General features: G+C 42.2%; 1 protein-coding gene across 4 annotated transcripts in view; it reads left to right on the top strand.

Moving 5' to 3' along the window:
* Positions 1–16111, top strand: part of TPD52L1 (TPD52 like 1) — a 98531-nt gene that overhangs the window by 55037 nt on the left and 27383 nt on the right. For 2 of the 4 annotated variants that reach the window (XM_040965323.1, XM_040965324.1), the window contains 2 exons: positions 4420–4535; positions 12011–12159. In XM_040965323.1, coding sequence (XP_040821257.1) covers positions 4420–4535; positions 12011–12159 — 265 coding nt within the window. Of the gene's footprint in view, positions 1–4419; positions 4536–12010; positions 12160–16111 lie in introns of those variants that run through there. The other 2 variants (XM_040965326.1, XM_040965325.1) reach the window with 1 other exon arrangement.

Below are 16111 nucleotides of genomic sequence, written 5' to 3' on the forward strand. Positions count from 1 at the left end.
TTTCATCCAACTCCTCTTTTGCTTGCCCCTTGATTCTGAAGTATAAGGTTCTACCTTCTGGCATAAGCACAGTGAAGATCTAGCCTCTAGTACATGAGCCTCAGGGAGAATAGCTTCCAAGCCTTAACACTCCATGATTGTGATGATAAGAAATGAGTGAAATGATCTAATTAGTATTTCTCTGAACAATAAAATTGAGCATGTTTTCTAAGGTTTATTAAATATTTGTGGTTTATATTTACAAAAAGGTCATTTGAAATAATTGGCTTACACTTTCTGTTGGGTTATTTCTGTTTTTAAAATTGGTTTGTGGGGATTCTGCGTATTTTGGGAATGATTCTTCTGGTATTTGTACATGTGACATATACTGCCTTCCAGATAGTGGCTTATCATTTCATTTCCATTTGATTGCTTGATGAAAGGAAAGTCATAATCCTATCATTCTTTCATTCATGATTTGCATCTATTTGAGTGATAAGAAATCTCTTCCCACACAGAGGTTTAAATATAAAGCCCTCTAGATTGTCTTCTAAAATGTTCAAAGTTTTGACCCCATGAAAGGTGTAAAATGCTAATTTAGCTACTTCTATGTGGATAACTATTTTCGGACACTTTATTAAAGGATCTTTTCCTCACAGTTGTTCGAATGCCAGCTTTGCTGCAAGTTGTAACTTACATGACACTGATGCGTGGGCAACTTCATGCATCCTCCAGGGAACAGACAATAGGCCAGATGCCAAGGCTCTTCCAGGCCATGCTTCACATAGTTTCTCATGATATTACAACATGAGCTATTTGACGGTTTTTCTGTTGCATGACAGTGACATCAAGAACCCAGACCTTGCCCATGTCATCCACTTCCAGCACTGTGTATGTAGGATGTTTTTTCAGGCTGTAGCCACTTCATGTCCAAAGTGGCAAAGGCCCTCTTATCTCAGAGTCTGATTTAAAGTGCCTGCGCACCCCCTAAGCAGTGTGTGTTCTGCAGACATGCTCACCTACAGCTCCATTCAGCGCTATGGGTTCTAAGGAGAGAAGTTTTTAAATCTGCTCATTCACTACTGAGTTTCAACATGGGCACTCTTCCTTACAGGTCCCTATGAGGTCCCTATTGTTTTTAAAAATAAACAAAAGCAGGGTCTGGTGTGGTAAACACGTGGCTAAAGTTCTCACTTTGCACATGTCGGAATACCATGTGGGCACCGGTTCGTGTCCCAGCAGCCCCGCTTCCTATCCAGCTTCCTGCCTTTGGGTTGGGAATGCAGTTAAGGACAGCCCAAAGCCTTGGGACCCTGCACCTGTGTGGGAGACTTGGAAGAGGCTCCTGGCTTCGTGTCGGTTCAACTCCAGCAACTGTGGTCATTTGGGGAGTGAATCAACAGCCGAAGGATCTTCCACTCTATCTCTCCTCCTCTCTGTACATCTGACTTTGTAATAAAAATAGATAAATCTTTAAAAAACAAACACAAGCAAAACCACAAGAATCTGTAACATTTACTTGTGAATGGCTTTACTTTTTAAAAAAATCAATTAATTTGACAAGGTTACAGAGAGAGACATAGAAGAGACAGAAACACGTAGAGATGCATACTCACACAGAATAGAGGAGACAAAGATCTTCCATCTGCTGGTTCACTCTGTAGATGGTCATAAAGGCCAGGGATGGGCCAGACCAACCACAGAGACCCAGAGTTCAGATGAGTCTTTCCCTTGAGGGTAACAGGTACCAAACGAACCATCATCTTTTGATATTTTGCTGTTTTTCCTTTCTTTGTTTCTCCTTCTTTCCTCCTTCCCTTGCTTGCTTCTTTCCTTCCTCCCTTTCTTTCTTTCTTTCTTTCTTTCTTCCTTCCTTCCTTCCTTTTCTACTTTTTTTCTATTTCTTTATTTTCAAAGATTTATTTATTTTTATTTGAAATGAGGATTTATCCAGAGAAAAGCAAAGATTGATCTTCATCTGCTGCTTTGCTTCCCAAATGGCTGCAACAAGAAGAACTGAGCTGATCCAAAGCTGAGAGTCAGGAGCTTCTTCCAGATCTCTTACAGACTTGGGCCATCTTCTAGTGCTTTTGCAGGCCATGTGCTGGGAGCTAGATCAGAAGTGGAGCAACCGGTACATGAACCAGCACCCATATGAGGTACAGTGCCACAGGCAGAGGATTAGCCCACTAGGCCATAGCACCAGCTCCATGCTGCTTTTCTCAAATTATTAATAGAAAGCTAGGTTGGAGGTGAATCAGAAAGGACTTGACACAGCACCTATACGGGATGGCAGCATCGCAGGTGATGAGTTTACCTTCTTTACTACAATGCCAGCCCCTGGGCTTATACCTTCACTTTAAAATTAATTAATTGGGCCCGGCGCGGTGGCGCAAGTGGTTAAGGTCCTCGCCTTGCATGCCCGGGATCCCATATGGGCGCCGGTTCTATCCCGGCAGCCCCGCTTCCCTTCCAGCTCCCTGCCTGTGGCCCGAGAAAGCAGTCGATGGCCCAAAGCTTTGGGATCCTGTACCTGTGTGGGAGACCCAGAAGAGGCTCCTGATTTCGGATCGGCATCACTTGGGGAGTGAATCATTGGACGGAAGATCTTCCTCTCTGTCTCTCCTCTCTGTATATCCGCCTTTCCAATAAAAAAAATAATAAAAATCTTTTTAAAAAATTAATTAATTAACATTTAATTATTTTATCATACAATTCCATAGGTTCTCGGATTTCCCTTACCGCTTCCCCAAATCCCCTTTCCACTCCACTGATTTCCCCATACCTTTACAATAGCATAGTCCTTCATTAACAGTTATAAGTCCATCACTCTGCTATTTTAGTGTATCATGGCATTGTAGGGATGGACAATGGCAGAGAGTCCAGCACCATAATGTCAAGATGTAACCAACAGTGTCATTGGAAGTCCATCTTTGATTTGGAAGTGGAGAAGCATGCTACATGATAGCCTCCATTGCATGGTTACTATACATTCTGTTAAAGGAAAAGCCATAAAACAAAGTAAACAACAGAAGAAAAAGAAAATTTACAACGTGAAATTAAATGGCATGCTACTGAATGACCATTGTGTTGCTAAAAATTAAAAATTAAAAACCTTGGAGAAAATGATGCTACTGTATGACTTCTGAGTCAGTGAAGAATTTAGTAAGAGATAGGCTTACATTTTTACAAGGTTATTTCTTTAGTTGAAAGGCAGTTACAGTGACATAAGGGCACACACACACACACACACACACTCACACTCACACTCACACACAGACTAGGAACTGGTGCTCCCATATGGGATGGCAACTTTCAGGCAGAAGCTTAACCACAACCCAGGAACAGGAAAAAAGTATTTACCCTCTCGTTTCCTTGACTCCCAGGTGTAGCCCTGTGCACGGATGCCAAATTCAACTGTTCCCCTTAGTTCTTCTTAAATCCCATAAGAGAGTACAAATTAAATCAGGAATACACCTGTGTGACAGATAGAGAATCATTTGAAAGGTTGTTTTGTTTATGTCTCAGGTGTCCATTTGTCACTTTATTTTTATGGCATGGGGGAGAGACAGAGGGATTACCCCTAAATGCCTGCAATGGTGTGTGGTTACAGCCATAGCTGGGCACAAAGCACTCAGGTCAAACCTCCCATGTGGATGGCAGGGACCTTGTTACTTGAATTATCTCTGACTCTCCTAAGTAAGTCTGCACTAGCAAGAAGCTGAATTGAGGAGCTCATTGGAGCCAGGGATGGCACCCAGCTACCTTGGTAGGGGGTGTGACGTCTTAACCAGCATCTTACCTGTGAAGCCAAAGGCCCACCCACCTGTCACTTGGTTCTTTGACTTCTTGATGTTCCTTCTTGTAGCAACTCACACATTCAGGAAACATTTTGTTTTTACTTTTTATTTTTTCAATGGAGAGTCACTGTGTAAATCAGACTTTTGTTACGGTGTAATACCCAAAAGGAGCTGCTTGGGAAGGAAGAAATGTATTTCAGGTCATGGTTCGAAAGTTGTGGTTGGGTGGCTCCACGAGTGTGGCATCTGATGGAGTCTGTGCCTGGTAGTGTGTGTGTGTGTGTGTGTGTGTGGAGGAAGCATGGCATGGTGAGTAGGGAGCAGAAGGAGCTAGGCCAAACTCAGTTTACATTACTAACCACCTACATCTGCAAAAACTGCCCTCTCAGGGCATGTCCCAAAAACCTAAAGATCTATTGTAGGTCCCTCTACTCAGATGGTATAATTAGACCAAGTGTCCACCCTTAATTACCAACTGCGAACACAGCCCTTCAGAATTTGCACATCTGCATGAGTTTGGGGAGCTAAATTCTGCTTAGTGCAGAAAAGTTTGTCAGTGTATTTAGTCCATGTAGCTTTGAAAGAAATTAGCTAAATTTGTTATAAAAAATGCATCATGTTTTGTATATTTTGCCTTAAGGTTTGTTGGAGACTGATCCATTACAAGGAAGAGATGAAGACACAGTAGCCAGTGCTGACTTCTCTAGCATGCTCTCTGAGGAGGAAAAGGAGGAACTAAAGGCAGAATTAGTCCAGGTATGTTTAGTTAAACTTGATGCTCTTTCCACCTCTGCATCTTGAAGGTTGTTCTTAGTTTGAAATAAGTCACATGATGCAGTTGCATTTAATAAAATTTAATGAATGAGTGCATTGTAGTATGATTCATTTTTTCCAAGGTATTTTTTGTAATGCTAAATATTACTGTTGGCTACAGTGGTAAAATAAGTGCTTGGTCTGCTTAAGCAGTAATTACTAGTAGCTTTCAAGATGTACTATTCATTTTTTTTCTGATATCTGGGAGTAGTAAATTGCTTACACACTTGATGGAGCCCGTTCAAGACCCTGGTATAAAGGCAGGCTCTGTTTAAAGAGTGGTTCATCTTTTATCTCAGCATCTTGGCTCAACAAGCACATTAAAGAGAGTTTAATGAAAAAGCCAATCAGAGAAGCAAATGAGTAAGCCCTTCTGCAGAAGAATTAAGCTCAAGGGTGGAGAGGAAAGTTATGATTAACTGAGGCCTAGTGGATCTTGTGGTGTTGTACACAGGATGTGGACTTGCAAGGAAGCAGATGCAGGACTCAGTCATGAAGGCAGCCCTGTGTTCATGCCTGTTCATGGTGCACACTCTGCCTCTCACACTCAGCCTTATATACACTCAACCTGTGCACACTTAGCCTTGCACACACTCACTCTTGCACATGCTCAATCTTGTGCACACTCAAGCTTTTCATGCTCAACCTGTACACTTAGCCTTGTGCACACACTCAGCCTACTCACTCAGTCTTTTTTTGTAAGATTTACTTATTTTTATTACAAAGTCAGATATACAGAGAGGAGGAGAGACAGAGTGAAAGATCCTTCGTCTGTTGATTCACTCCCCAAGTGACCACAATGGCCAGTGCTGTGCCAATCCAAAGCCAGGAGCCAGGAGTCTCTTCCAAGTCTCCCACGCGGGTGCAGGGTCCCAAAGCTTTGGGCTGTCCTTGGCTGCCTTCCCAGGCCACAAACAGGGAGCTGGATAGGAAGTGGAGCTGCCGGGATTAGAACTGGCGACCATATGGAATCCCAGTGCATTCAAGGGGAGGACTTTAGCCGCTAGGCCACCGTGCCAGATCCCTCACTCAGTCTTGAACACATTCAACCTTATGCACACTCAGCCAACAGCCCTTCACTTTCTCAGGGGAAAGGCTGCCCAAACCAAATGAGACAGCAGGAGCAGGGGAGCAGAGACCAGCCTTTCTTCATTGTGGGTCCCAGCCTACAGGGTAAGCAGCCCCTGTTCCCTCTGGCAGCAAATCTTTTCTGCTCAGGCCTGCCGCAGGCTGCGGAGGACGCAGTTTGTATTCCACGTTAATGCCATATCCTTGTTCAATTTCGACTCAAGTCTAGCGCTTTGAGAGTGTGTTTCTGACAACTCATAACAGTACTAAGATATATTTGATTAAATTGTTTAAAGATTTTTTTTTATTTTAATTGACAAATAACTGTACATTCTTATGTATAGAATATAGTGCAATGTTTTGGTTCATGCATACCTTTTATAGTTATCAAACCAACATACAAAACATCTGTCACCTCATATATTTGTCATTTCTTTATGAGACATTCAAAAATTGTCTTTTCTAGTTGTTTTATTTTTTAATCTTTAAAAGTATGTATTTATTTATTTGAAAGTCAGAGTTACAGACACAAAGAGACACAAACATGGAGAGAAAGATCTTCCATCTGTGGTTCACTTCACAGATTGCCTCAGCAAGTCCTCAGCCTCATTTGAGTCTCCCAAATGGGGGTGTGGCCCAAACACTTAGGTCATTTTCTGCTGTTTTTCTCAGGCTGTTAGCAGGGAGCTGGTTCGGAAGTGGAACTGATGCCTATTTGGGATACCAGCATCATAGGCAGCAGCTTTACCCATTATGCCACAATGCCAACCCTCTTCTAGTTGTTTAAAATATTGAGATTGAATACTGTTGACTATAGTTACCCTGCTGTGCAAATAGAACACCAGGACTTATTCTGATTAGCTATAAACTTGTTCCCAGTTGGCCAGGCGCTCCTCTCTCCTGCCCAGCTCCTGGTATATACTGGTCTGCTTTGTACTTTTATGCAATCAACTTTTTTAGGGTCCCAAAGTAAGTGGGGTAATGGCATATTTGTCTTTCTGTTCTTGGCTTCAAAATAATTCCACTTTCAATAAAAGAGCAGCTTGTTTCCGCAGCACATCCGAAAACAATTTGAGGCATAGTGCCTCAAGTCACATAGCCTGGATTTTTAACTGGATCTTTAGCTGGATTGGCACACATATCAGAATACACTGACCAAAGAGCTTTACCAGATGCTGAAGTAGCTGAATATCCTGCAGCCTGAAATTCTGATTCATGATATAATTGCATCCAAAATCTATGTTCTGTAGACTAATCTAACTAACCAATATAACTCGCTAAGCTAGAATAGTGCTAGTTCAGCGAGTCAAACTGCAATAAAATGCCTTTAAGTTTTCAGGATTTGGGGATGTATGCGTATGCACCAATGCACATTTGCAGGTGGAAGACTAGCATACTGTGCCATCAACCACCCCCATCCTAGGCAATTGTCTTGTTGTTGAATGAAGAACTAGAATAGCTTGGTTCTTCTGTCTCCATTCTACATTCTTTCTGGACCCCAGCTCACAAGCAGCTCCTCTCTGTGTCTCAGGGAAGAGCCTGCTGTGTCTTTCTACCACTTGAATCCCAAGGTACTTCAGGAACCAGCCTATTCCATTGCCGCCTTCGAGTCAGACACATTGATGTGGCCATGAGCCAATGACAAACAGCAAGGCTTTTTGTAAAATAAATAAATAAATAAAAAGCCTTTAAAAAAAAAAGTTTGCTTTGCTGCAAATTGGTCTCAGGTGTGCCAGGTATGGTGTCTCCCCTTTGATTTTTTTTCCTTTTCTTGGTGAGCCCATTGCCTCCCACTTCCCAACTTCCTTCTTATCTGTCACTCTGCCTGCACACCTTGTTCTAGATCATTTGTAGGGCAGGTTTGGAAGAAGCATATTCTTTTACCTTTTCTTTATTGTGGAAGAATTTTATTTAATTTTCAAAGACGAAGGAAAGCTTTGCTAGATACGTTATTCTGGGCCAACTTTTTTTTTTTCTTTTAGAATCTGGAATATATCTCTCCATTCTTTCCTGGTGCGTAGAGATTTCTATCAGAGACCAGCTGTGAATTTAATTGCCATTCTTCTTTATGTCAATTGATTTTTTTTTTCATGAGCACATTTGAGGATCTTTTCCTTATGTTCGATTGACAAGAGCTTGATTATTATGTGTCTTGGTAAAGAACACTTTTGGTCAATCCTGTTGGGAGTTTTGTACCTCTCCTGAATGTTGTTCCCAATTCTTTCTCCAGATTAGAGAAGTTTTCCTTTATTATTTTATTAAATACATTTTTAAACCCAGCTTCTCTTTCTGTGCCTTCTAGAATTCCCATAACTCTTACATTTGGCCTTTTAACAATGTCTCTTAATTCCTGAATACTATTTTTTAGCTTGACCCAGCTCTGCTTCCAACTCATGGATTGTTTCCCCATTGTGACAAGAAGTATCTTCCAATTCTGAGATTCTTTCTTCTGCCTCATTCACTCTATTATTGAAACTTTCCACTGAATTTTTAATTTGCTGTATTGTGTACTTTATTTCCAATAATTCAGCTTGATTTTGTTTCAGTGTTGCTATTTCCTGTGTGACATATTCCTTAAAATTCCTTCATGTGCTTCTCGTTGTTGATAAGAAGCTTTATAAGAAATATTTTGAATTTTGTATCCCCCATTTTCTTGATGTCTTCCTCAGTTTAGTCTGAGGGTGGTAGAGGCTGTTGCTCGTTTGCAGGGAGTCTTCAGTCATATTCACTGTGCCTTTGTTTCTTCTTTTGCTCTTGGTTATTGTATTTTTGGTTAGTAAATTCTTCTCCTTAGACCAGGTTTCTAAGCTGTGTCACCTACAGGTCTACAATTCAATTTTACTGATTGTGGTTGGTACCCGGTTCTTTGCAGCCACTTGTGCCACTCCCTCCACCAAGTTTCAGATCTGGGCTCTCATATTAGACTTCTACAATGATCTCCATAGCCCCAGCTTCTGACTCAGCACTCTACCTGCTGTGATCCCATGCTGTTGTTGCACCATTGTTTGTACATTTCTCCCACTTATGGATCACACGTTCCTAGGATTAGGGAGGCACCAGATGTCCTAAATAGCTAGGTTGTTGGTGGTGCTGATCTTACCAGAACCTGCTGACTGTTAGGTCTGAGGGCAGTACGAACCAATCTTAAATTGTAAGATGCCAAAGTTGACATTTTTTTTCCTGTGGGACTAGGGCAATTGCACCGAGCTTGATAAGTTTGTTCCTTGCTCGGCACATGCACAACTCACTGTTGTCCCTGTAGTCTCAAAGCCTTTGCCACACTGTACAAAATGGCACCTGATATGCCATTGCTGGAGTTCTGGATCTGCTGGTCATTAGGTCTAGATGCTACCCAGATCTATTTTGGGTGGAACCTGTAGGATGCTACGTTGTTGCAATTCACTGAGCACGGAATGAGTTTGCTCCCAGGTTAGTGCATGTGCAGTCCTGTCCCATAGCCTTTGCTTCCCTGCACAAGATGGCACCTGATTCAGCTCTAGGTGAAATCCAGGCAGCTCCAGGCAGTGAAATCCACCCTGTTCCTGCACCATCTGTTTGGTGTATACTGCTCTGTCTTTGCTCCTGGTAAAATCAAACAAACCAGCAGGATGGGCAGTTCTTTGGGTTCACCTCCTGAGATCCTAGTCAACTCCCCATCCCACCTGGTTGCTGATAGAGTTCTGGCCACTGGCTAAATGCTGTTGGAATGTCTGGTCATTGCAACACCACCTCGGTTTTTTTCTGCTGCTTTCCTGTGTCCATCAGTTTCCAGATGCCCCTCTGCTGTTGGTCTGTCCTGTCCTATTTCTTGGAATGTGCTCTCTCTGCTTCACCCTGGCTAATGTTTCGCTGTCTGTTTTAATATGTCCTCATCCTATTCCACTATCTTAATTCTCTCCAAGAGAATATTTTTTGCAAACTTTATTTTATTTATTTGAAAGCAAGAGAGGGAGAAAGGAAAAAGAGAGAGAAATCTATATGCTGGTTCACTCTCCAATAGACTATATCCCTTAGGGTCTGAACTAGGCTGAAGCCAGCATCCAGGAACTCCATCCAGACCTGTCATTTGGTGGCAGGGTCCAAAGTATTTCGGCCATATTCTGCTGCTTTCCGAGGTGCATTAGCAGAGAGAAGGATTGAAAGTAGAGTAGCAGGAACTTAAACTGGTGCTGCAGTATAAGATGCTGGTATATCACAGGTAAAGCTTTAATCTGCTATATCACAATGCCAAACCCACCATGAGAAATACCAGACAGGAGAAAAATGCAGAAGGACACACAAACCAAGATGAAATGTTATAATATGGCATGTTAACAAAAGAATGTTGGGGTTTAATTTGTACTCTCACTTAGCTTTGTTCCTTTGGTGGTTCTGAGTATGCTGTTGCAGTTGCCAGTGTGTGGGGGCCCACTGCTGACTTGGCTTCATCAGGATAAGACAGAGTTCTGCTGATTGTGCCTTGTTAACGCAATGCATAATCCTTCTTATGTTTTAGAAAAATTTCCATGAACATACACAAAATGCTGCAGCAACGTAAACAGACTATGTTAACATGTTAAGAATTTTACAAATAGCAAAACCCCAATTATTGTTCCAATTCAATGTTTCTGCCTGCATTGCCAAAGTGGTTATTGTGGATCTAAAGATTCACCATCAGTAAGGCTTCCTAGAGTTGGTAAAATTATTCTTACGTCGTAACAGAAGACACTTGTCTCAACACTTTCCTAGGAATTTTATCTCTGGTAATGCTAGGAACATATTTGTAAAATGACTAGCAGAGTGAGTGATGGCGTTTTGTGGTCCGAAGTGGGGTGACCCTGGGAGTGTAAATGAGACTCATCTGCTACAGGCTTTTGTTTTGCAATGAGAAATCCAATACATGGCAGATGTTGACAGCCTCCAGGCATGGGAGTCTGAGTGATTTTTTTCAAACTTATCAAGAAAGGTCTCAAATCTTCCATCCATTCTGAAAACGAAGAAGTAAAGTTAAATACTGTTTATAGAACAATACATTCTAAAGTATGACAGTCAGTTAAAATAAAAATTTTGTGGTAATCTAAGCAATTTTCATAGGCTAAAGCGATAATTCATTAAAATCTGGATATTTCACAGAACTTTTTTGTAAGAGAGTGCAAGAATAATTTTGTCTTGCTGAAGAAATGTACTTTTCTGTAGCATGGGAGTAAAAGGAAATATGCCCTTTAAAAGTCTTGCATGTGAATTTCAGTAGCAATTTTTGGAATAGATTTATGTATTTGGAAGTCAAGGTAACAGACAAATGAGGGGAAAAGGAGACAGAGAAAGAGATCATCCACCTGCTGGTTCTCTACCACTACGATATTGCTGAGATTGCACCAGGCTGATTATGGGTACTGGGACCCAGACACAAGGCCTTGATCTGCTGCCTTCACAGGTGCACTAACAGGTAGAATTGGAACCTGAGAAGGAGGACTGCAATGGCCACTCCAATATGGGATGTGGGCATCCCAGGGTGCTGCAATGCCCAGCTCAAGAAGTTTTCTTAACAACAACAACAAATAAGCCAGCAGCTGAAGAGTCACTCCATCTCTCTTGCTCTTCTTCTTTCTCTCTGACTTTCAAATAAATAATAAAATAATAAAACTATAACAAAAAACCTATTTTTGTTCAAATATTGCATCCAACATTTGGAAAACATTTGGACATTTAGTGTCTCCATTCATTTTCTGTTGCTGTCTCCAAAAATACCAGCAACTAGATAAATTATAAACAATAAAAGATGTTTATTTGGTTCATGATTCAGGAAGCTGGCCAGTCTGCCATCCAGGAGCTGCGTCTAGCGAGGGTCTGCTTAGCTGCTGGGGAGAGAAGGAGAGGACAGGCAGAACTCATTCTTGTGTCAGGAACTCACTCCAAGACAACACATTCACTGCCGCAAAAACAGCACTACTCTGTCTTTAATTCATTGATTCCAAGCATCTCTGCAAGATCCTTCCTTAATAAGGTTGCAATGTCAACTAAAATATAGCATGAGCTTTGGAGCAGTCATTCAAACTGTAACAGTTAGAAATAAATTTTTATGAAGTGATCATTTCTTGGGTTACAGGTAATGTTTATTTGGTTTATATTTTGACATATGATTTTTGTTTTAAATAACTACCACTTATTACTCTTATGAGCCATTAAACTAACTGTTCTGTTTAGCTACAATGTTAGCATTGTCTCATCCTGGGCCATGTTTGGTTTAGCCAAACATGTGCTTGTATAAGCTAATGGATGCAGCATGTGCTTTGGGGCACAAAGCGCTCCAGGGGATGGACTTTGCCAGCTGCTCTGACCTGACTTCTCATCATTTTCCCTCCTATGTCTAGCTGGAAGACGAAATCACTACGTTACGACAAGTGTTGTCCGCGAAAGAAAGGCACCTGGTTGAAATAAAACAAAAGCTCGGCATGAATCTGATGAATGAGTTGAAACAGAACTTCAGCAAAAGCTGGCACGACATGCAGACCACCACCGCGTGAGTAGGACTTCCTCAGACGTAAAGCAATATGTACCTAGCCTGGCTTTAGTTTTTTCCTGCAACACTGAGCTGGTATTTGTAGCTGGAAGAAACTATCTTCTCCAGAAGCAAAAATAAATCTGAGTAGCACTAAATATGTTGCATGGGAAGCAGACTGTAACATAACCTCATAAACCAAAACTTATTTCCACTCAGACACCATTTGTGAGATTTATAGTTTAAATATTTTTTCTTTATTTCATCTTTATAGACATTTATTAAATATATATATCTTTTTTTCTCATCAAAATAGCAGATGAGCAGGTATCTTTCTCTGAGAATCGTTAACATTTGCTACATATTTTCAGTTTCTATCAGAAATTGCTGGCAGCTTTAGCACACATTTGTTGGCAATTTATTTAAGAAGAAAACCTTGTACCTCTCGTATCTTAAGGATGCATTTTCTTTTTTTTTAAAAAAGCAATAGTTTATTTTGAAAAGATTTACTTACTGGGCCTGGTGCAATGGCTTAGTGGCTAAGTTCTTGCCTTGGATCTGCTGGGATCCCATATGGATGCCAGTTCATATCCTGGCTGCTCAATTTCCCAGTCAGAGCCCTGCCTGTAGCCAGGGAAAGCAGGTAAAAGATGACCCAAAGCCTTGGGACCCTGCACCTGCATTGAAGAGCCAAAAGAAATTCCTGGTTTCTGGCTTCTGGCTTTGGATCAGCTTAGCTCCCCATCTCTCTGTAAATCTTCCAGAATTACTAAGAGAAAGGGAGAGACAGAGAGGCATCGTCCTTCTACTGGTTTACTTCCGAAGTGGCAACAACAGGCCAAAACTCAGGCTGAACCCAGGAGGCAGGAACTTCACCTGGGTCTCCCACATGAGTGACAAGGATCCAAGTACAAGGGGTATCTTGTGCTTTTCACAGGCCATAGCAGGCTGCTACTTTGGAAGTGGACCAACTAGGTCTCAAACCATTGCCTATATGAGATGCTGGAAGTGCAGGTGGCAGCTTTGCCTGCTACTCCACAGAATTGGTCCCAGGTTGCATTTTTTTATCTTGACAACTCTAAGGGGTATTTAAAGCTGGGTTTACATCATGCACTAATATGTGTCAGTTTCAAATATATCTTTGGAACAATCTCAGGGAAAGAATTTTTTTGGTAATATATTTTAGTAAGTAGAATTTTTAATTATTAATATGTTATTAAAATTCATAATAATGATGAATAAGCTTATCTGTCATAAGTTTGGACCTTTTTTTAAAGATTGATTTTATTTTTATTGGAAAGTCAGATATACAGAGAGGAGGAGAGACAGAGAGAAAGATCTTCAGTCTGATGATTCACTCCCCAAGTGAATGCAATGGCCAGTGCTGTGCCAATCCGAAGCCAGGAACTTCTTCCAGGTCTCCCACACAGGTGCAGGATCTTGTGCTGTCCCCAACTGCTTTCCCAGTCCACAAACAGGGAGCTGGATGGGAAGTGGAGCTGCTGGGATTAGAACCGATATCCATATGGGATCCCAGTGCGTTCAAGGCGAGGACTTTAGCCACTGAACTAGGACACACCATCGGGCCCATGTCCAATAACTTTGATGGCCAATACCAATTTCTGATCATGGAAGAGGACAAACTGGCTCCAGTTCCATGAACCTGGCCATTTCTGCATTGAATTCATGTCTGAAATTTCTTATCACAATAAACTTCCATCTGGGGTGTAAGAGACAGGATGTATCTCTCTGCTTGGCCTGCCCCAATCACGCTGCAGGATCAAGCTAACTCTGTGGAGAGCAGAGCAAGTCTTCTGCTGAATGGGAGTGAAAGGAATGAGGTTGGAGGAAGAGCAGGGAATATGGAACAGAGAGTGTGTCAAGTTTGCCCTGATTCTAAAACTGCAGAGGCAGAGGAATAGCAGGGAAGGGAAGAGGTTCCCATTTGTCCTGGGATGAGGGATTACAACAGGCAAATTCAAGAAAGACTCCTAGGGTTTTTTCACAAGGGAGAATATGTGGTTTGCATTCTCCCATATTTGAAAAACACATTGATTTTATAACCAGGCAGTCGGCTTTATAACAACTTTTGATCAGATACAGAAAGCAGATTTATTCCCTGGGGTGGCAGAGTTTATGCTCTAGTCAGAAAAATTGAGCTTTGTTTTGGTTCCATTTTTTATAAGTTGAGAGAAAGATGAAGTGATGGCCATTGCAGGGTATTGTGGGAATGGAAAGCAAGAGGGGCAGCTTGGATGGGGAAGGTTTGCCAAGGTTTCAGCAGAGCCCTCTAGAATGTGTGGGAGGAGCCCCCTGTGGGATACATAGCCTGGGGAAGGCCCCAGACCTGAGAGAAGGTGTTTTCTGCTGAAGGAGGGCTTCTGGTCAGAGGAGGCAGAGGAGTGGAGGGGTTGAGCTGTGGCATCTGTTAAAAGTGTTATCTTGATGCTCTTGCAGGACAAGGTCATTGAAAAGGCCACTATTGTTCATTTATCCAACAATAATGAGGTATTGTTCCTGGAGTCTGATCCAAAGACCTAGGGATATTGGGTTCCAACACAAATGGAGCAAGGTTCCACTGATTGTGCAATAGGAAGAGAGGGAAGCAAGCAATGAACTAAACATGAGAAGAGATGCCAAGAAGTGCTGTAATGGAAATAGCACTTGGAGATATGCTAGTGAGTGACAGGGAGATGAGCATGGGTGATGCTTGGTGTGAATCCCAGGAGGTTAATTCTGAGCTCAGACATGAATGTCAAGGAAGTTGTCTTCTGATGACCCTGGGGAGAGCCTTGAAGCTGGGGAAACATTTCCATAAAGGTACTGAATTTGTTTTGCAGGTTGAGGGGCCCAAGGCCATTTCTGGAATGAAATGAGAGGAAATGAGTTGGGAGCTTCTGTGGCCTGCCAACCATAGAAAAAAGTAGAGATTTTCTTGGAATGCCATGGAAGGGTTTGAATCAGGAAATGACCCGTTCTGCCACACTTTATAAACAGACCAACCTGCGTACTTTGTGGAGGGCATAAGTGGAAACTGGAAAATCATTTGTGATTTGTTACTGCAGCCACATGGTACCGCACTGATTCTGGCAGATGGTGACACAAGGGAGAGTCATGGATAGGGGTGGGAAGACAGAATTTGGAGCTTGGGCCAACAGGACTTCCGAGTGGTTATTTTTAATTGGAGGTGGAATAGGGACCACATGTGCCTCTTAGGTCTTTGACTTGGTCTAATGGATTATTGTTGGTGCTGTCTACCATGATAGTCTGGCATTGTGCTTAAGCTCATGAGCTGTGGACTGGGGTGCCTGTGGTGCAACCTATGCCCTGCTGCCTCAGTAAGGTAAGGGGCTGTTGCTACTTCTTTGATGGCATGAACAGTCAGTGAGTCGATATTTGTAAAGCATGTAGGACACTGTCTGACATCGTAGTCAGACGGTGATTGTTTACTGTTGTGAGAAAGCTTGAGAAACAGGCCTGGAGGCAAAGCCCAAGGAGTATATTTTGGCACTGTGAGCTCAGGCAGGTTTGAGACTGAGACGACAACTCAGACAAAACATTAAACACAGACATGAATGCTGGGATTCATTAGTATATAGGTTGTTGAAAGCCATAGGACTTGGGCAGGCAAGATGGTGGTATAGAGTACAGACAGGTTAACTCTGATGGGGAATTATTAGCCAGGGTTAAGCACAAAGGGCAGATTCTAAGAAGAGATAAAGGACAGGTCAATGACAGAAGAGTGCCTAGAGACCCTTGAATGTAGGGAAGCAGCAGCGACAGTTGTAGTGACCAGATAACACAGCAGCAGTTGGCAAGCGGTAGTCTGAATTCCACTGGCAGCCAGAGCTCCAGCGGCAGCAGCAGAGCTCAGGAGGTGAACATAGGCAAATAGCTATGCATCTTACTGGCTTGACTGACTCAACCATGAACAGAAAAAGAGCAGCAGATTCCAAAGGGTGGTGTAGGAACA

The sequence above is a fragment of the Ochotona curzoniae genome, unplaced genomic scaffold (assembly GCF_017591425.1).
Source record: "Ochotona curzoniae isolate NIBS_2020 unplaced genomic scaffold, NIBS_Ocur_1.0 scaffold_3890, whole genome shotgun sequence".
Classification (NCBI taxonomy): Eukaryota; Metazoa; Chordata; class Mammalia; order Lagomorpha; family Ochotonidae; genus Ochotona; species Ochotona curzoniae.